General features: G+C 37.1%; 1 protein-coding gene across 1 annotated transcript in view; it reads left to right on the plus strand.

Annotated features, from left to right (window-relative positions):
• MYT1 (myelin transcription factor 1) overlaps positions 1 to 21,290 on the plus strand; it is a 191,303-nt gene extending 170,013 nt beyond the window's left edge. Inside the window, 5 exon segments of the mRNA XM_074210533.1 lie at positions 471 to 692; positions 7,403 to 7,494; positions 9,894 to 9,997; positions 18,249 to 18,392; positions 19,345 to 21,290. Coding sequence (XP_074066634.1) covers positions 471 to 692; positions 7,403 to 7,494; positions 9,894 to 9,997; positions 18,249 to 18,392; positions 19,345 to 19,485 — 703 coding nt within the window. The 3' untranslated portion in view covers positions 19,486 to 21,290.
• The last annotated feature ends 989 nt before the right edge of the window (positions 21,291 to 22,279 follow it).

Genomic DNA, 22,279 nt, shown 5'->3' on the forward strand with positions numbered 1-22,279 from the left:
GTCTTATCAATATTTTTTACCTGGAACCTTTGGTCTCTACTGGGCATAACTTCTTAAGACTCAGGCACCTTGATATCTCTGCTGCTGAATTTGCATGGTACAGTCGATAGGGCACTGAACTTGAAGTCAGAAGAACCTGGGTTCAAATTTCATGTCAGACATTTATTATATTTCATTTAACTTCCCTGTGCCTCATTTTGTTCATCAACAAAAAGGGGGAAGCTAGATTCAGTGGCCTCTTTGGTTCCTTCTGCAGTCCCTATGCTAGGTAACAAGAATCCTGTTCAAGAGATAGAAATGACTATTTCCCAAGTATATTCCTTATCCCCACTCATATTGGTGCCTTATTTGTCTTATTGCCAGAGGAAATCAGGTTATTTTTCTCCTTCACAGGAGTTATATTCCACCTCACCTGCTTGCTTTTCTCCTCTTTTTAACCTTTTTTTTTCTTTTTTGGGTGGGGTGCTTAGGTGTCCTGTTCCAGGATGTGTTGGACTTGGGCATATCAGTGGCAAGTATGCATCCCACCGCAGTGCGTCTGGCTGTCCACTGGCAGCCCGGAGGCAGAAGGAAGGGTCACTTAATGGATCTTCATTTTCCTGGAAATCACTAAAGAATGAGGGACCCACCTGTCCCACTCCTGGCTGTGATGGCTCAGGTCATGCCAATGGGAGCTTCCTCACACACCGAAGGTAATGATTCACTTAAAATGCTAGTCATCATTGAATCTATCAGAGAGGAAGGCTACATCATCTGGATGTGGGAAAAAGGGGCAGGAGGAAAGCAGAAATGCCCAGTCCAGGCTTAATACCAGTCAACTTTGTTTAAATGAGCAGTCACTCACATTGACTTAGACCAGGGGAAAGAATGCCATGGTGGATCTCAGATCTTTTCCTCTTCTCTACAGAAATATACATCAGTTTCTTAAGGGTAGAACTCTTTCTTCATTTCACAATTGATGACAATTTAAGAGCAAATAGCTAAAACTAGCCTGGAGGAAATTATAGAAAATTACAATGGATTTTGTGAGGGAATGGCATTTTTCATCACGTGGCATCACATGATCATGGACATAAATCATCCTTGTTTTATAAGTGTACATTTTAAAAAATTTTCAAATTCTTATGGAAAATGTCAGATTTTATGAAGTGGAGAAAAAAACAAGCCCAAACACCAATCATCTCCCTCTTTACTCAGAAAACTCATATTTTTCTTCATGGTGCTTAATTTCTCTTTAAATCACTTTCTAGAGAAATTAGGCCTGAGGATTTCTTCTTTTCCTATATTTCTCATGGAAATATGTGCTAAGATTTCTTACTCTCTCAATGTTCAGGTTCCATTAGCTTCAATAGAACTCTTACACATTAGAACAAAGAGAACAAAGGCAAGGTGATTACTGACCTTTTCATATTTTCAAAATTTGCCTATTTTTCTATGACTAGTTTAAGTTTTTGAAGAAATTAAGAGATTATCAAAATGATGTAAAAAGGAATTCTGGGACTAACATTGATCATTACTTTTTTCTTTATCTTGCTTTCTGTATCTTTAAAAATGAGCATATTCATGTGTTACAACAACCTGCTCAGCTTATGCTTAGAAATCACATCCAAAATATCTTTTCCCTACCCTAGCATATAGTTCATCTACTGGACCTTTTACCTTTAACCAATTGAAGCCAATCAGTGCTCTCTAGTCTTGGGTTTCATTTCCCTGTTAACCATTTTTATTCTCTTCTTCTAAGTATGAAGATCATTATTGTTTATAGATGAAATAGAAACAAAATGCCTTATCATCTTCCAATCTACTTCAAGAAGCATCTCTGTCCCTTTCTTGATCTTTCTTCTGGTCCGAACATTATTTAAAAAAGAACTTCCCTTGTATTATCCTTGGTATTTATCAACATCTTTGTTTCATGACAACAGAAAATCTTATAGTTGGAAGGAACCTGAAAGCTCACTTACCAGAGGTGTCCAACAATAGGCATGTAGCAGCATCCACAAGACTCCCAAGTGACCCCAAACCAGATGAAAATGCAATTGGGAAATATTTAACAAAATAAATGAAAATACAACAGAAGATAGAAAATATGAATATGTGTTCTAAGTCACCATGTGATCTGCTGTGATCCTTATGCAGTGTTGGTTTCTATTTGAATTTGACACTTCCAATCTAGACAAACTATACATGAATAGAAATTCACTCTACAATATTTTCAACTAGAGATCATTCACTCATTCCAATCAGGGCAAACTCACTACCTCTAAGGCAGGAGTCTTAACATTTTTGTTGTCACAAACCTATTTGGGAGTCTGGTGAAGCTCATGGACCCTCTTTCAGAATAATGTATTTAAATATATAAAATAAAATACATCAGATTACAAAGGAAATCAATTATATTGAAATATTATTTTGAAAATACTTGGATGGAGTCAAGTTATGAAGCTCTGCCTAGTGGGAAACCCATTCCACTTTGGGATGAATTTGTAGAAAGTGTTTCTTTACTTTGAGCTGAAATCTCTCCATTTGTAACTTCTAGTCTCTGTTCCTAATTCTGCCCTATGTAGCTCAGCAGAATAAGTCAAATCCCTTTCACTTGTGAACCCTTCAAATAATTTAGGACAGTTATGTACTCTAATTCTTTTATGCAAGGTTAAAAAAATGCCTCTAGTTCCTTCAACTTATCTGTTGGCTCAGTCATCAGTCTTCTACTCACCCTCATCTGGAAATATTCCAGTTTGTCAACATCCTTCTTAAAATGTGGTGCCTGGAACTAAATACAATATTCCATATATGCACTGATTCAAACAAGTGGATTTTGCCCCTCCTTATCTCAATGCAGCCTAACATCACAAAAGGGTTTCTTTGGTTTTTTTGGTGACTGTTTCATACTACTTATTTATATTGAGATTTCAGCCTGATCAAACACCAGATTATTTTTTTTTAACTTGAAGTATTATCTAGCACTGCCTCCCTTAAGCTTCACTTGTTACTTATAAAATGAATCTATTGATTTGATAGATAAAGCACTGAGTCTAGGGTCAAAAAGACCTGAATTCAAATTCAGCCTAAAACTTTTATTAGCTGAGTGACCTTGGTCAAGTTACTTAACTTCTTTATGCCTCATTTTCCTCAACTATAAAAATGGTCATAATAATAGCACTTATATCCCTGAAGTATCCTGAAGATCAAATGAAGTAAAAAATGCTTAGTACCATACCTCATGCATAATATACACTATATAAATGTTAGTTATTTTATTTTAGCTATTTTAGCATAATCATCAACAACATTGTTGTTACTGTAATTATGAGTAAGATTTTGCATTTATTTCTATTAAATTCTTCCCTATTAGATTTAACCCATCAACCTAGCCTCCAATGGCTGTATTATGTATTGTCATAATTACCTTTATCCAAATTATCAATAAAAAATTTGTTAAACAGAGAAAGATGAAGAGAAATCCCAGGAACACTCTAGGAGAGACCTTTCTCTAAGTGGATACTGACCCATTTATGATGACTTTGGGGGTCCAGTCATTTGAAATCTGATTCTGACTCCATTGAGACTATAACTCTCAACTTTGTTCATAAAGATAGCATGACAGGGTTTGTAAATATTTTTTCTGAAATTAATCATTTTGACCATATTCATCTTCAGTTACTTATTCCTTTCTATATCTTGCAAATTTCCTATTACAGTCTTAGCTGGCCAATTATTTTTTCTTTTTTTCTTTTTGACTGATGTTTTATTTTATTTTTCCAATTACATGTTATGAAAGTTTTTCAACATTTTCTACTTGCATATTTACTTACACAATTTTCTTCCACTCTCCCTTCTTCCCCCCTCAGCAACAGTCTAGTGAACATTGTACATGTGCATTTATGTTTAAAGTGTTTACACATTAGTCATTTTTTGCATGAGAAATTAGGACTAAGTGAACAGAAAGATTATGTAGGGTCATTTTATTTTGTTTTGTCTGGATGTGGATAGCATTGTCCACAACAGGTTTCCCAGGGTGGTCCTAGTTCTCTGAACTGCTGAGAGGTAGCTGGTTAATTATTTACCTGCTTAGCAACAATTCAATTCTTAAATCATAGAAATCAATTGTAATTTCAATTGTAATCAGACCTTAATTCTTAAAAGTTATCAAAGTGATTGAGGTTAGCATTTCCCCTTCTCTTGAGTAAATTGCCCTTTAGTTTCAGGTCATAAAGACAATATTTTATAAGTGATAAAATGCTGTGTCTACAGTCAGGAAGAGTCATCTTCTTAAATTCAAATCTAGCTTCAGACATTTACTACCTGTATGACCCTGGACACATCACATAGCCTTATTTACTTCAGTTTCCTCATCTGTAAAAATGAGCTGGAGAAGGGAATGGCAAACCATTGCCAAGAAAACCCCAAATGAGATCACAAAGAGTTGGACACTACTAAAAATGACAGAATAACAGTTGAACTCAGGTCATAGGATATTCCCTTTTTTTTCCTTCCAACTCTGAAATCTGTTCTCCCAAAGGTGAAATCTAATACTTATTTGATGGACTATGTCTGATAGTCTCATTATTTGTCATTAGTTCTGATGATACCATCATTGCTGCCCAAAGTTCCTTTCAGCTTTTCTTTACTAATTAGTTCTTCCTTTTTGGTCAGAATCATGTCCAGGATAACTGGATTGAATTTCAGCTCCTCTGCCTTTAATCAAGAGAAACATTCCAAGAGATGTTTGAATAGTGGAAGTCATAAAATGATAAAAGTCAGAGCAAAAGAGTGGGGAAGGTGACATTTGAACTTAACTTCTTTGCTTCCTATTTTGGAACTCTTTTCTATTTAACCTCATTGCCTATGATCCTCCAAGGCCAATCTACCAGGATGATCTCAAAGTTGGTTGTGGTCTAGGACAATAACCATATTTGAACAAGATGACTTTCTTACCTGCCATTATCCCCAAACTTGATAATGCTTCAAATTGAGTTCTTGGGAGTGCCAAAATATCAGCTGCCAACTCTTTATGCTTACTCAAACACTGTTGTGTTCTCCTGATCTTGCTCCATTCACCCCCAATCCCTTCCCATCTATCAGGACATACCTGTCAGGGCTTAAACCATCTGCCCTACAAAACAATCCTTCTAGGATACTTACCCCCAAAACATCTCAGACCAAAGTACCCCACTCAATTACTCACACATCTCTATAACTAAGACTCTCCTTTGCATGCTGCTCTGGGAAGGCTGAGATACAAATAAGCTAAATAGCCTGCCAAAAGATATACAGGTAGTGACAGATTGAGGATTTGAACTCAAATTCTCTAACTCTTTAAACTATAAAACTTTCAGTTTTATTGATGTATTTTGTTTTTACATTAGATACTTTTACAAGTTACTCCCACTTCATGAGAGGTAGCTGGTAACAAAAGTAAAAGTAATTATATAGTGACTTCATCTGAACATGACTGCATTTTACATCTTATACACCCCCACCTCTCTATTTTTAAAAAATGACAAATTTATTTTTTCTTTCATCCATCCTCTACTACATTAAAAAAGAAAAAGACAAATTTCTTATAATAAATATGCATAATCAATCAAAACAACTACCTCCAATGGCTGTATTATATATACATATATGTGTATATATATATATATACACATATATGTATATATGTGTGTGTGTGTGTATATAGGTGAATGCATCTCATTGCCTTATTTCTAAATTCAGTGGATTCCCCCACCACTGTGGAGCACTGCTTCTTCCAAGGTAGAATTATTAATATGATTTCAGAGTAGGTTACAGCAATGATACTGCTCACAAATCAGAAAGGAATCCCCAAAAAACAATTGACAGTGGTCACTTAGCCCTTTTGGAAGGTCTCTAATAAAGGAAAATCCATTGTGAACCAAACCAGATCATTCTATTTTTGTTTTAAGCAATTTTTTCTTGACACTAAATCTGTTTGCTTTTTTCCCCCTAATTCCTATTCTTTGTTCCTAGTTCTACATTTGGGAACAAATATAACAATTCTAATACCTATTCTACATGATAACCCTTCAGATATTTGAGCGCACCTACCATTTCTTTCCCTCTCCCCACCCCCCACCCTCAAAGTCTTCTCTATGCTAAATATCCTCAGTTCCTTTATCTAGTATTTATATGATATGGACTCAAGGTCCTTCACCTTCCAGGTTATTCTTCTCTTGATCCTCCCAGATTATCAATATTCTTCTTAAATTATGATGTCAAGAACTTCAAATGTGATCTGACCAAAGGAGAGCTTTCATGTCTTTAATCCTAGAAGCAATTCCTCTCTATTCTACAGCTATCTTCCATCTTTTCTGTTTTTATTGTATATGTTCTGATTAATATATATGAAAATATATAAATCTTAGATATAAGCTCACTGATAATAAAGGACTGTTTTTGCTTTTTCATCATATTTTTAGCATGTAGCAAAAAAGTGACTTAGCACTTAAAATTGTGAGCACAGAATAAATATTAGTTTACTGATTATCAAGCAGTTCAAGATTTCATTAGTTTTTTCACCTGTCTCTTCACTCTGATGACTCATATTGAACTTGGAGTCTACTCAAACTTCCAGATCTTTTTTCAAAACAACTTCTGTCTATCTTTGCCTTTCCCATCTTATATTGGTGTACTTGATTTCATATATGCAAATCCAAGATTTTACATTTATACCTACTGAATTCCATCATTTTGAATTCAGTCCAGTGCTCTAGCCTTTCAAAATCCTTTTGTATGATGACTCTTTTATTCATTTTGTTAGCTATCCCTTCTGACTTTGTGGGCAATGACCCTGACCCTGACAGGCTCTTATGGCCTTTACACTGTGAAAAGAGATAAAGCATTCAGGCTAATTCCATTGAGATAGAATCAGAATTCCAGGGTCATCTATTTAAGGTTGGGTTTAGGTTCTCAGAATACTCCGTGGGATCATGATAGACAGTGGAATATTAAATAGAAAGTGGGACTTGGAGTCAGGAAAACATAAATTAGATTCCCACCTCAGAGACATTTATTATCTATGTGACCTTAGGCAAAGAGGTTAAATTCTGTGAACCTTGATTTCTTCATATACAAAATGGTAAGAATCATAGTGCTTACCATATAGGCTTGTTATAAGAGCTAAATGAGGTAATATAGAATATAATAAATGTAATGAGGTAATAATAAAATAAAAATATTATGCAGACTATAAAGCAGTTTATGAATAATATTATGTTCTTAAGGCTGCCTAAATGGGATGGGAATGAAGTTCTCAGAGCCCTTTCCTTGGGATTGAAGTCAAGTCCTGAGGATTACCTCACTGGTTTGGTAGCAATATTCTTAGGGCACAGGATGATAGAGACATGATCATGATGACAATTTTGCATTGATTTCTTCCTAGTTTGTCAGGCTGTCCCAGAGCAACTTTTGCGGGAAAGAAGGGAAAACTCTCAGGGGATGAAATTCTCGGCACAAAGTTCAAGACCAGTGACGGTAAAGATCTTTATGGTATAGCTATTCCAAAATTTAACTTAATTATATACATAGTTTGTAAGGGTCTAAACTGTTAATTACTTTATGGAATTATGAAATGGGATAGGCATGTGCAGTTCTTTGGATCTTTGCAAGGAAAGACCATGAGGGAAAGCAGCAGGAAGTAAGACTTCAATCACACTTTAATAAGACACAGAAGGTATGATATATAGGAGGGGTGCTAATGACACAGAAAGTAAAGAGACAAATGACTCAAAGTAAAGGGGAAGAGAGACAGACATCATGGGGACAGGAATAGCTAAAGGAAGGAAGGCATTGTGGGGACAAAAATGAGGAGAGGGAAAGGAACAGAGAGTAACTCCTATAATCATAGTTTAGATTTGGGAGCACTGGGTGGCATGGACCCAAATGGAGATGGGAGAACTGTGGGGAGGTATAAGTAAGTCTGAGGTCTCATTTTTATAGTGTTTTGATAAGAGGACAGACTAACTCTTATCTGTGCCACCTTGGGGTTAGTTTATTAACATCCACATCATCTCCAAGTTGCCAGTAACATTTGTTCCTCTGCTAGCCTTACTGCAAATATCTGGAACTTTTCTGAGATTTATATTTAACAAGACCCCCTGATAGTCAGACACAATTCTTCCCCTGATTTAGCACATAATCTTCAGATGTGATTTTTGGTTAATTTAAGATGCAATTTGCAACTTACACTCCTTTGGTCTTTCAGGTGGTCTCTACACAAGTTCTAGATTCCGTTTTGCAATCTTATTTCCTGCTATTGTTTCTTTATATTAGCTACTTATAAATTTATTTGCTATACTGAACTCAAAGGGGAAGAAGGTGGTCAAGGGGACTAGAATAAGATATATAGGGAATGCCTAGGGAAGGTCATGGCCTAATGTCATATGTGTGTATGAAAAGAAGGACATTTGGATTGTTTAATAAATAACCATGAAGAGAGTAAGCATACATAGTACATGTAGAACCAGGTCCAAGTCAAGTAGGTTCCCACTTCTGGCAAACACTAGCTTTGTCACTGAACAAATCATTTAAACTCTCAGTGCCCTGGCAACTTTCTAAGACTATACATTGCTGAGCAGGGGTAAAAAGACATTTACTCACTAGGAGTTCCAATATGATATTGAAATCACAGCTACAAAATTACGCAGTCTGACAGAATTCATTGTGAAGAAGTAGATGCTTTCCAGGAGATAGAGTTCTCCAATTATTGATGTAGGTCAATAATGGAATTGGCAGAAATCTGGTTATTGTTCCATAGCTGGAGGAGGGAGAAGAGGGGATGGAGGGAAGGTAATGGAGAAGTTTGGACTAGAAATGTGATTTATTTCATTGGTATAGAGGATTACAGGGAGGAAATCCCATCTTCCAATACTGATCAGCATGGTTTTTGGAGTTAAAGTTGTGAAGATTTGCCTGGGATACTGAGAGGTTACATGACTTGTCCAGGATCACATGGACAGAATGTTTCAGAAGCAGGACTTAATCTGAAGTTTATAATTATTAAATCCATCACATTCGAGTTCATATCTTATAAGGAAGTTCATTTTTCAACATGGCATCCCTAGTTGTGCCCCAACAGTTTATTGTGCCAATTATTGACATCTATTTCTGGGTTCTAAAAGTTTTAAAAGCCAACTTTCTCATTACAATATACAAGGTCCCTCTACTTTATTTCATGACCAAAAGGAAAAAGCTTGCTGAATTTGGAGCTATTTGGAAAATTGTTTTTGTTTCCACTTCATGTAGACTACTGCCAAAAATAAAATTATGGAATGAAAAATGGTCACTGGATTTTCCAGCTATTCCCTAATGACCAGCAGTGAACATGAATCAGAGAAAAACTAAATAGAACCTACACAGTCTCCAAAAAGGAGTTTCTATTCTTTATTTCTGAACTTCTCCCAGATTCTTAATCAAAGAATTTCAGAGTTGGAAGGGACCTTAGAGGTCATCTAATCCACCTTCCCTTTCAGTGCAGGATAATTGTATTAAATGTAACTCTATAATAAAGCTTCTGAAAAAAAGGGAGTTGTAAACTAAATTAAGGTATGCCTGAGATAGTCCAGTGCCCAGGGAAACATTCTAACATCTCAGGAAAGCCCAGTTGTTAAGTTGTTCATTTATCAGTTTTGCCTGCTCACTGTAAGCTCCTTGAGGGTAAAAACTGTGTCTTTATTCGGGTGTGCCCAGAGACAAGCACAGGATCATAGTCAAAACACTCAATAAATGTTCTTTTTTATGGAATTGGGTTGAATTTTAATCTTCAATGTAAAATGGAAATGACATATATCAAATGATGGAGTTGAATCTCATGATCTCTAAGTTCCTGTCTAGTTCTGAACATAGGATGTAATGTGCTTTTTTCTTTCCTGCAGTGCTTGAGAATGATGAAGAAATCAAACAGTTAAATAAGGAAATCAGTGAGCTAAATGAGTCCAACACAGAGATGGAGGAAGCCATGGTGAAACTGCAATCACAGGTGGATATTCTTAGTCTAGTGTTCTGAGCCTTCTCATCCTTGACTTGGGTCACTGTTCTTTCATCTCTTGAAAGCTCCTCATCCCATCTAATCCTATCTAAATCCATAAAATTCCTAAAACTCAGATCATTGAAGTACTGAAATTGTAAGTAGGGATGCCCCTGTGTGACATGAGGAACAGATGGACTATGTTATGAGTAGCTGTGCTACCATTTCGGCAGTTTGTAGAAACTATGGTGGCTAGGAGATTGAATGAAGAAGAAGGCAGTTGGCAATTAAACCAACTACAGACTCCCTCATTGCCTTGGTTGACTTTGGTTGTCTGTCACCTATCACTTGGCAAATAGTAGGGACTTCCAGTGTGGTTGACTGTTGTTCTTTTTATTCAATGATATCCAAAATATCAAGGTCAAGGTACAGGATCTCCATCTGTGACTGAGCAAACCAGTGATTGAAAGGCTCTACCACAGATCAGATACAAATATTCTGTAAAAACATTTGGAGTGGCAATGCTTCTAAATTTTTCATCTCACATCTCTTTTGAGCATTTCCTTTCTGCTTTGTTCATAGAGCACAATACCTTCTTTGATGTTAGACAGTCATATCCTAGGGGTTCCCATGTCTCACAATCATGTCCAAAGCTCTTTAGAGAAACCTTGAGAGTGTCCATGTATTGCTTCTTCTGACCTTCATGTGAGCATTTGTCTTGTAAGAATTCTCCATAAAACAGCATTCCCTGAGAATCATCCCCAGGAGAAACAAATACCTGCTTATTGACTGATGAATGAGATACAGCCAAGTTTTAAGTACTAGAGTAAAGTGTGCCTTTTTCTTCTAGGCATTTAAAGAAATTTCCCTAATGCAGAAATATCTATGTGTGTCTTTCCTTATGTGCTGCTCCAACAGTAAGCAGATAGACAAGTATTGTGGAGTTACCTTTCTCTCAGATATCTCAGAGGTTATGACTAATCTTGATTCTATCCCAAACTTGGGGGGGGGGTGAGAGAAGAGATCAGTTCTTCAGTAAGGGCTGAGTCTGTGATAACAGACCATTTAGATATTGCTCAGGCTGCATTACAGTGATTCTTTTGAGGTTGGACATAACAGTTCCAGTGGCCTAACAGAAACAAACAATTGATCAGAAAGCATTTATCATTTGCCTATTATATGCCAAGTAGTATCTTGGGCCCTGGGAATTCTAAGGCAAAATTGAAAAAAATCCTGACCCCGAGGAGGATATAGTCCATCAAGGAAGACGATATCCAGTTATATAGGTTTATGCAAAATATATACCACCCAAAAAAATACAAGTTGATTTTAGGCAGATTTCACTAACAGCTATGAAAATCAAAGTATTACAAAGTATCACAGTAGGGCTCACCATGTCTGGTCTTTCCTGGTCAGGGGAGGAGGGGATTAACCTGATCTGGTGACTCAAGTAGCAACCAAAGAGACCCACCATGACAGGGAAAGATATAAGACAGGTCCACCCTAAGCAATGTAACTGAAAGTACTGAGTCTGGGGGTGACTAGGTGGCACAGTGGATAGAGCACAGGCCCTGGAGTCAGGAGTACCTGAGTTCAAATCCAGCCTCAGACACTTAATAATTACCTGGCTATGTGGCCTTGGACAAGCCACTTAACTCCATTGCCTTGCAAAAACCTAAAAAAAATAAAATAAAATAAAAAGTACTGAGTCTGGAGTCAGAAGATATTTCCTAGCTGTATGACCCTGGGCAAATCATTTAACCTGGATTGCCTCAGTATCCTCATCTGTAAAATGAATTGGAGAAGGAGATGGCAAACTACTCCAGTATCTTTGCCAAGAAAATGGGTCACCAAGAGTCAGACATGACTGAAAAGACTCAACAACAACAATCTCATCAGTGATAACAATAATAAAAATGTCTGCTTAGGAACAGAGATTGGGGCCCAGAGAAGAATGACAAAATGATTGCGCATGAGAGATGGGAGAGAAGGAAGAACCAAAGATAATCTCCAAGATTATAAATGTGAGAGAGAGTAAGTGGTGATGTCACTTACAGAAACAATGGAGTCAGAAGGATGATAAAGTTCAGGGAGTTTTGAATCTGATAAATTTGAGAGACTAGTAAGGCATGCAGGTGATGTCCTATAAAGCAGCTGAAAAGGAAGACTTGGAGCTTACAAGAAAGCAGAAGGGTCACCCATGTAGAGGCGATTCTTAGGAATTTTGAGTAATGGAAAGCAAATGAGAGGGCACATCTAAAAAGGCCACACTACTCTCAGTGGATCAAGAAGGTAATAATAATAACTAATATTTATATAGTGTGCCAAGGTTTGCAAAATATATATATATATATATATATGTATGTATATATGTATATAAAATCACTTGATCCTTACAACAACCTTGTGAGGTCAATACCATTATTTTCATTTTACAGATAAGGAACCTGAGACTGAGAAAGGTGAAATGATTTGCCCATGGTCACAAAGATAGTAAAGTAGACTTTGTATTCAATGATTTCTGACTCCAAATCCAATATCCTCTATACCAAGCAATAAATATAGAAATTAAGGGTGATTTTAGAAGCAATAGATGCGAAGAAAAGGCTTGAAACAATGGCTTTGGTGAGTGGGTTAAGGAGTGAATCAGATTAGGATATAAGCATTATGTAGCAACTTCAAGAACTTGCTTATACAATGAACCATGAATTTATAATGGGTAAAATCCAATTGAGTTGGTGGAAAGTCATTGACTGAAAAAACTTAAAGATTCTCAAGAGTTTTGGAGGAAGAAAGGAGAAATTGCATAGTGGAAGTTACTCAGTAATTAGGACTTGCAGACCCAAAATAGCAGAAAGTCAGGGCATCAAAGAATTCTAAAGTAGTAGCTGGTGAAATATTAAAACACCAAACTATAATATCATGACTGGAAGCAGGTAAATTCACAGTAGAAAAGATGAACAGGGAGGTAGGAGGGATCAAGGACCAGAAACAAAAATATGGGTGGAGAAGCCTTATTGTGAGTGAGAATGGAAGAAGTGCAAAAATAGGAGATTATGGATAAAGAAAGAGATTTATAGATCTTGGAGGCAGTACAATTCTTACAGATGGTGAAGTTTAAGATACAGATATGTAGGTGTGTGGCTGAATAGAGTGGAAAGGGTGGTGGGTGGAATTAATAACTGTAGAGTTCAGGTTGTCAGAGCAGTTGTCAAAATGAATATGAAATCTCTGAGGATGTTGGCAAGAGTTGGAGTAGAAAGGAAAACAATGAACCAGAAAAGATATCAAGAAAGTGGGGACGATGCTCTGGAGGTTGGTAGATAACAGCAACATGAATAGAGAGGATGATAGAAACTTCATGGATTTCAAAAAAAGGTAAGATTATGAAGAAGCAAATAATGAAGAAATGGTTTGAAAGTGCTAATGAGGCTCAATAAGCATTTCCACACCTCTAGCTCCTAGAAATTGCAAAAAGTAGACTTAGTTTCAATTGTAAAGAATTGGAAAAGATGTCATGTCCTAAGGAGAGAACCAGCTTTCTATTAAACCAAGAAAGTGGAAGGAATCATCTGAAGAGTATGAGGATGCTGAATATTTATTGAAAATATAGTCTGGGTTGTAAATAGCCCGGTGGAATGAACTAGGAAGGTATCAAACTGGGTTGGAGTAGGAAGGGAAGGGGTAGACCTAAAGAGAAAATGATGAGAGTTTGTCAGTCAGTATAAATTTATTAAGTGCCTACAATATGCTGTGACCTCATAGGGCAGATAACTTGAATTCTAGTAGGGCATCTTGGGAAATGTAGTTCTGCTGAAACAATCACCTGATTTTTAACAGTAGAAGCCCTCCAAATTTGAAGATAACAATCCAGAAGATGCTGAGGGAACTGAAATGGAATATAAATGCAAAAACAAAAGACAGTCTCTGTCCTCCTCTGGTATCTTCTCCTTTCTGATGGGGCAGAGACACCACACAAAGCAGAGGTCCCTGGCATGGGGCATGATAAAATCCAGACCAGATGAATACAGCTGAGTAGAAATGAAGAAAAGGCTGACCTGAGATCCCTCTTTAAACAGAGACTTGGAGTAAGTTCTTTGCTCTGCCCTCCAAACAGAGGGTCCAAGGGTGTTGATGAGGTATGAGTACAAGGCTGCTGTAGTCTCAAAGGATGATGAATCTTCTAATGATGTGTTTCCTGGGGACATGATGGGAAGAGAATGTATGGACATGTTTTTGCACTTAAGTCAACAAGAGGCAGTGTGGCATAGAGGAGAGAGAGTGGGACTCAGAGTCAAAAAAGACCTGGATTCAAGCCTTGCTTCTCATATGAACTGGCTATGTAATCCTGGGCAAATCATCTAACCTCTCAGTGTACCAAGCCACTCTTTGAGACTATAAGTTCTAAATAAGATGCCAATTTGTACTGAGAAAGGGAGACTCTTCCCCTGGAAATCTCTATAACAATAAAATCATAGGTCCAGACCACTATACCACCACCCAAATGGCCATACTGCCTACATCCAAGGTATTGTGATCATAGGAGAGTTTAAAAAATGCCTTGCTTCCTCTCCTGGGTGACTTGAAGGCACAACAGCTGAACATCTCTTGCTGAACCAAATATTTCTGATCAAGATAACTTTCTGATACAAGATAACTTTCAAAGTAGTTCACCTTGGGGCTGAAGATCACCCATGGGATCTGACTGAAGATCCTCCTAACTATGCCTATATCACCAGGCATTTATAGAAACTCAAGTGATTTAGAATAGGGCCTAAATCCAGGAACTAAGAAAGGTCTGAGTTTTTTGTTTTTGTTTTTGTTTTTTGCAGCCAGATGGCTGTGGACTCTGAACATTAAGAGGAGGAAAAGCAGGTGGTGGAAACAATCGAGGCTTTTGCAGGGAGGGGAAATGGTAAATAACTGAAATGTGGCTAATACCTATCTTGTGAGCTGTTGAAAATGTTTGTGATCCTGTAGAATTTTTCAAATAATGTCTCAGGCTCCCCCCAAAGATAAATTTCAGTGCATAAAGAATATACTGGCCCTTTGATATTTGCAGATAAACTCAAGAATGGCCCTTCTTTACTCAACAGTCTGTCTAAAAATGATTTACCTTAATTAGCATTAGGAGGAGTCTCAATCAATTATAGAGAATCAGAAATGAATCCTATTTCTGAAGCTCTCCAACCAGAGCCAGGCACTCCTCCAAGTCTGCTCATTTACCTAGGTTGCATCTTCCCTAATAGTCCTGGAAATATTATAGCCCAGGAGAGAGAGAGAGAGAGAGAGAGAGAGAGAGAGAGAGAACTGTAAGTAGCAGCAGCAGTAGTAACTCAGGGCTACCAGTTTTTCAATACCTTTAAATCTTTTTCAAGGACCCCTGAAATCTTTCCTCATTGTAATGGCCTCAGATTGTTCTTATAGTATTCTCCCTGGGGATAGGGAGTGTGGTGCAAAAGACTTCAAAGGGCAGATAACTTGAATTCTAGTAGGGCATCTTGGGAAGTGTAGTTCTGTTGAAACAATCACCTGGTTTTTAACTGTAGAAGCCCTCCAAATTTGAAGATAACAATCCAGAAGGTTCTGAGGGAACTGAAATGGATTCACTCTCACATTCATTGCCATCTTGGCTACTCAGAGACATTTCTATTTGTGGATCCAGTCTAGGATTTTTTTCCTAAAATAAGGAAGGCAAAAAAAGTACTCAATGTACCAACATGAATTTAGTACAAAACAGGTGAATGAGTTCTACTAGGAGAAAATCATGATAATAAGGATGAGAGAAATATGGCACCCATTCTTCTGTGAATGACCAGAATAGAACCAGTAGCTCTTATTACTATTAGTATATTCAGCTAAGAGACCAATATTCAAACCTCCCTGGAACACAAATAGGCATGGAAAACTGTTAATTAGCCATTATATTTTCCCCATGCTGGCACTTTGGTATACCGATTCATCAGCTAAGCTTGATCTTTTCAGTGGCCTCTTTCCAATGCTTACTCCTCCCTCGACACATTAGCCCTTCCTGGACAAAGCTTGGGCACTCTCTCCTGGTGACAAACCCCCCAATGCAGGTGCTTCCCCCAGTTTTCAGCTATTTCCACTATTGGCAGTGGGAAATGACATCACTACAGTCACATATAGTACATGATCCCACACAGGTCATTAATATCTCTAGGCCTCAATTTCCTCAGTTGCAAAATGATTGCACTAGATGGAATGGAATCCTATCCTTTTGAGTTTTCTTTATCCAATTGCTTCCATCTTGGAGATTGCTCAGCTCTTCCTTAAAAAAAAGCTTAGGATCATAGATTTAGAATTAGAAGGCATTGTTGAAGTCCAACCTTTTCATTTTTACATATGAGGAGAATGAGGGTTTGGTTGCTTCAGTGATTTGTCCAAAATAACATAACTAGTTAGCCACAGAGGTCACATTTGAAACCATTTCCATTGCACACATTATCTCAATCCCATGTTGAATTAGATTGTTTTAACTCTGTTACTTAAATTAGATGACTGGTTTCTAATCCATACCATGGTTTGCATACTGAACACAAGTTTTAATTCTGGTTTTAATACAGGGTATGATAGAAAGATTTAGAATAAAAATTCACGTGGAAAAAGACTGAGGGGCATAGGGCAGATTGCTGAGGATTACAGACTCTACCTGAGTTAACAATGGTTGCAACAGTAAAAGCATAGCATTCATAAAGATGAATATAATATTCTCACTGTGTTCTGCTCTAGTTGTATCCTATATGAAGTACTAAATTACATTCCAGATGCCTCATTTTAGGAAGTACATTTTCAGGATAGATTGCTACCTGTGGAAGAAGACGAGGATTTCAAAGGGAAATCTTAAAATAAAAGTTCCATGGAAGGATTTGTAGGAAGAATTAGAGATATTTAACTGAAATAAGAGAAGGTTTGAGAGAGGATGGGGAGAAAAAGAATAATTATCTGTAAGGATCTGAATGGCTGGCATGTAAAAGGGGCTGTCAAAACTCATTTTGCTTTGCCCCACCAAGTGGAAATAAGAAAATGAATAGAATTTGCAAAGAAATAGTTTTTGATTCACTATAAGGAAAACACTAACAATTAGAGTTTTCCAAAAATGGAATGGTAATACTGGGGAGAAATTAAGACAGGTAAAGGAACATGATAAAGAGAGTATTCAACTTAAAACTAAGAAGGACTGAATTCAAAACTTTTCTCAAATACTTATTAGTTATACACCTTGGAAATTTATTTAACCTTTTGACTTCAATTTCTTCATCTGCAAAATGGGAATAATAATAGTTCCTATGTTCTATTGAGAAGGTCATGTGAGAAAAGATACATAAAGCACTTTGAAAAATTTAAAGGACTTTATTGATACCAACTCATAATTCTAAGTTCCCAGTCACCAGTAGTCTTTAGTTAGAGTTTAGATAGCCATTTTTACAGAAAGTTATAGAGAAGCTCATGTCAAGACAGGGACTGGACTAAATATTTTCTGAGGTATCAGCAACCCTGAAGTTCTCTGATTCTAAAGTTAAATATGTTTATTGAGATAATTTGGATACTGTTCTTTGCTTTTAACTCCTTCAGGACCTTTGAGGAACATTTTTCTGAGCTTTCAAATAAACCTGCCTTTTCTTTAAAGATTACAAAATGATAAAAGTCTACTTTAATATTTCTAGGATCTGGGATTCCCTCTAGGAGGCTTTTCTTTTCCCTGACTCAAACTGTAACCCCTAAATAGCAGAACTTGTAGTCTGAAATCAGAACCTCCAGTAACCCAATTTGACTGTTTTATTGGAGGTTAAAAATCTAAAATCCTGATTCTAAACTTTCTGAATTTTGTAAATTATTGTTCAAAAGATTTAGTTGAAACTTTAATACTTCTATGCCAGCCCATCATTATTTTCCTGTCTACACCCCGCCCCCCAGGACCTGGTGTCCTGAACTGATACTTAGAAAGACAAGTTTGAAATATTTGTTACAGGTAATATTTTTTTCCTCCCCTTACCCTTCGAGGTCACAGAATAACCTAAGTGTAAGACTACTGGTGTTCATCTCCAGGGGATACCTCGAACTCACCCCATTGCCCCTGAGGGAGACCTGGATGAGCCTGAACCAAACCCTCTCATTTTCTTGTGATACCAGAGAGTATATGACTATCACATCCAATAGAAGAAGATGGATGAAGACTATGAGGACAGGTGAAAAGGAGAGATAATTAATTTTCCCCCTTTATTTTCTCTCACTGACATAGATATCCACCATGGAGAAAAATCTCAAGAACATTGAAGAAGAAAACAAGATCATAGAAGAGCAAAATGAAGCCTTGTTCCTGGAGCTTTCTGGCCTAAGTCAGGCACTCATCCAAAGTCTAGCCAACATCCGCCTTCCACATATGGTAGGGAGCATTCACAATCACTCAGGAGTTATAGTAACTAGAACCTATCTTTGCATCCTATGGACATACCTGATTGGTATATCTAGACCCCCTACAACCATAAAAATTTGAGTTCTATATAATCTAAATTGTTCTATAGTTGAGTTCTAAAAAATCTAAATACCTATAATTGCTTTTGTTTTTCAGTATATTGCTAAGTATTTTTCCCTTTCAAAGAAATCTGAGTTTAGAAATTTAGCCTACTTTGTGGGACAGCCTATATTTTGACCAAGACAATACATCTCTCCCTTTGGGATCATTAGTACATGTGTATCTGGAGCTTATAGTGAGTGTCCCTTTTGTGTCATTTCTACTGATTCTTTCTTTACATCCATTGTTCTCTCCTGGGCCAGTGATTACAATCAGCAAACAGGGCACAAGGGGCTTTTAATCTTAGATGAACCAAAGGAAGTTGGGAGGGATTAGAATTCTCCATCATCAAGGTCTTAGTTGCTGTTAGAATGGAGGTAGTGCCTATTCCACTTTGAAAAGCTTGCAACCAGAAAGAAAATAAAATAATGGCTTTAAAGACAGCATGTTTGGCTTAATTTAATGAGATCCAACAACAGACACAGTGTTGCTACAAAAAGAAAAGAGTGATCCTATGAATTACTCCAAGTTGAGAAACATAAGGGGCTGCTGGCTCCCTTCTTTTCCATTCCTAGGAAATAATTTCCAGTAAATGGAGAGGAGGAAGGGAAAAGAAAGGGGAGAGGAGAAAGAGAATCAGGCTTTTTTGTTTTGTTTGTTTTGTTTTACCTTCAGTAGAAACTACAGACTTTCACTATGGATTATGACAGAGGTTTTGATTTTCAATGTCAGATAACCATTGCAACCTAGTTTGGGTGGATAGAAAAGAGACCATAAATATTGATGTCACAAGTAATTTGGATTTGTTTTGTGTTGAAATTAGGAGCCAATCAGTGAACAAAATTTTGATGCTTATGTGAACACCCTTACTGACATGTACACCAACCAAGAGTGCTACCAGAATCCAGAAAACAAGGACCTGCTTGAGAGCATCAAGCAAGCTGTCAAGGGGATCCAGGTCTAAAACTTCTGGAACAAAATGGACCCACATCAAATGATCAATGACTAACTAAAGGCTATTAGAAGATGAAAACCTTCACTCCTAAGTATTCAGGTTTACAAGTTGTGAAACTTGTTTAATGAATGAAAAGGACCAAAACATAACCGAGAGGCCATTTATAAGAAGAACTGAATCAAACTCCATTTTCTTATTTACCTCCTAGTCCCTCTTGCAGATGGTAGGGGGTTTTCTTACTCATAGCAACACACTAGATGGGCATCCAGGATGGCACCCTATGATTGGCTGAAGAGCTTGGGGGACTTGAAGACAGAGGAGGGCAGAGGGTATCCAAGTTGGGGAAGGTCTGGAGTTCAGTGTTACCTAAGAGACTGACCAATTAAACACCTATTGTCTGACTGTGAAGATACAGCTCCCTTCCCCATTCATCTGATGTAATGCAGCACCAGAACTGCAAGTAACCTTTTGATATGAACCTCCTCAAGGCCTCAGACCCTAAAGGTACTCAGATAGCTTATGGGTGGAAATTCTGAAGTATTTAAAAAAAAAAGTCCTTTATTTTTATTTTCTAAAAGAAATCCGCAGAGCAGTTCCGAATCTCCAGTGGAAAGCGCAATGGAAAAGGTTCTCAGGGAAGCTTTTGGAGTTTGCAACTACAGTATTCCTTTGTCTGTCGTAATCACGAGAAAATAGCTGTTTAGGAATAGACCAGCGCCAGATATTTCACACCAATGCTCAGTGTGTCAGGGTCCACTGTCTATACTCTGGGAGGTCTGCTTCCTTAGAGTTCTGGTTCTGCTACTTGTCAAGGCCATTCTGCTGGTGGGAGAGATGACATCTCAGCACCAGGAAAATATTTTTAGACATGTTTAAAAATACAGTGTGCAAAGGCCCAAAGGGGTCCAGCAGAGACTGTGTCTCTGATTGGTAGCAGATTGTGTTTTTTTATTTTATTTAATATATATATAGATATAATTTTTGGCAAGGCTATTGGGACTAAAAGCACTGTTCCAAGAGAGAAAAAATTTGGGTATAGATCTTCCAAAGAATCCCTTTAGTCCGCCATTCCATGACTGTAGCCCACTGCTCACCTAAAGAACTGAAACCACCACAATGTTCCAGTAGGGATGCACCTCTAATTTCACATCCTTAGGAACAAAGAAGGTTCAGAGGGATGATTCTTCAAGGCTGTAAAGAAATGCTTGATGTGTTGGCCCAAAGCCCACCCTGCTCTCTACCCTTCACACCTCCCTAGGTTACAGATACTACAGGCACCCAGCATTGGCTACTACATAGAGGTACTTGTTATCATTTCAGATGTTTAAGAGGGATGCAAAACTAGAACCCCACAGAGTCTCAGTGCATGACATTCTTTACCTTTTCAGGCTTCTTTGAACAGCCACTGTGATCTACTGAACAGCCAAACTGTTGCTCGAATTCCCTTGGGGAAATTGCTGTCAGATAGAACTGATCTCTGGGTCACAGGTGACAGGGTGGTGATGGATGAAGGGTAAGGGGACGGGGAGTAGGACGACATTAGATATGTCAATAATTAATTTCCAAATACAGTATCACAAAGATTACACTTCTTTTGAGAATCCATTCAAGGTGCAAAAAAGAAAAAAGGAAAAGAAAATTTTAATGTGTTAAAAACACAATGTTCTTAACATGTAAATAGAGTCCAAATTGATGGTGACTGCAATTCAGAGTTAGTATTTAAAAAGTAGAAAATTGCACTTCCTGGAAGAAAAAAAAAGTAGTTAGTTTAATTATTCTGTAAATTATTTAATTTTGGCAAGATGTATGTAATTTATATTCACAACACCTTATGTTAACATTTGCTATTTATTTAACATTTTTATTTATTAATTTTATACTATTTTAAACTAGATACCATACCAGGGTACTATGAGAAGGAAATAGTTGGAAACAAAGAAAAATACAATGTTTTGAGCATAGTAGAGTCCACACTTGCAAAACAAATCTAGATATGGCTCCTAATTGTAATTTTGATGTGACCAAGTTATTTTATATATATTTTGTTATTTATTCTTTTAATAATGGGATTTTTTTAAAGATATTTTGTAACTGAGAAGTTTTGATAATTTGGGGTTTTTTTCATGGGAGGGGTGGGACCTGAGAGAGACACTTTTTAGTTTTCCTTTTGCCCCCCCCTTTTTTTGGGTTCCTCTTGTTTCAGGCACTGATAACAGGAAATGAAGATGCTGTATTTATTATTTATTTAATATTTAATTCAAATGAAGTGTGCTCTGGGTGTATTTATTTTGTCATGTTTGTGTGTCAGTTCTGTGATGACTGAGTAATTGTTTCTGTGAAGGAATACTGTTGATATTTCAATAATAAACAGTCCCGTTGAAAGTAACGGCAGGCTACCTGTTATTCTGTGACAACTCATACTCTGATCCTCCTTCCTCAGGAAATGTATTAAATCCACAGGACTTCATGATATATTTACAGGGTTGTTTCATAATAAAAGCCCGGTTCTGTTTGTGAATTTAGTAGCCCTGGTCTTTTTTAAATATACTTTAACAATATAACCTAATACCCACTTTGATTGTCAATATTATGATAAGTGCCTTTACAGTGGAATTCAACTGTATTAATTCATTTTCTGTGTGTTTTATAAGGAAGAGGAGTGAGAGCTATTGCATGTATTCAGAGAAGGCTGCCATTTACAATCTGTATGACCATCCTCTCTGAGACTCATATTTTCATTTCTAAACTAGATGGCACTTGGTATTACTTCCTTAGCTCAAAATTTCATAGCTTGACACAGCTA

This window comes from Macrotis lagotis, chromosome 1 (assembly GCF_037893015.1).
Source record: "Macrotis lagotis isolate mMagLag1 chromosome 1, bilby.v1.9.chrom.fasta, whole genome shotgun sequence".
Lineage (NCBI taxonomy): Eukaryota > Metazoa > Chordata > Mammalia > Peramelemorphia > Peramelidae > Macrotis > Macrotis lagotis.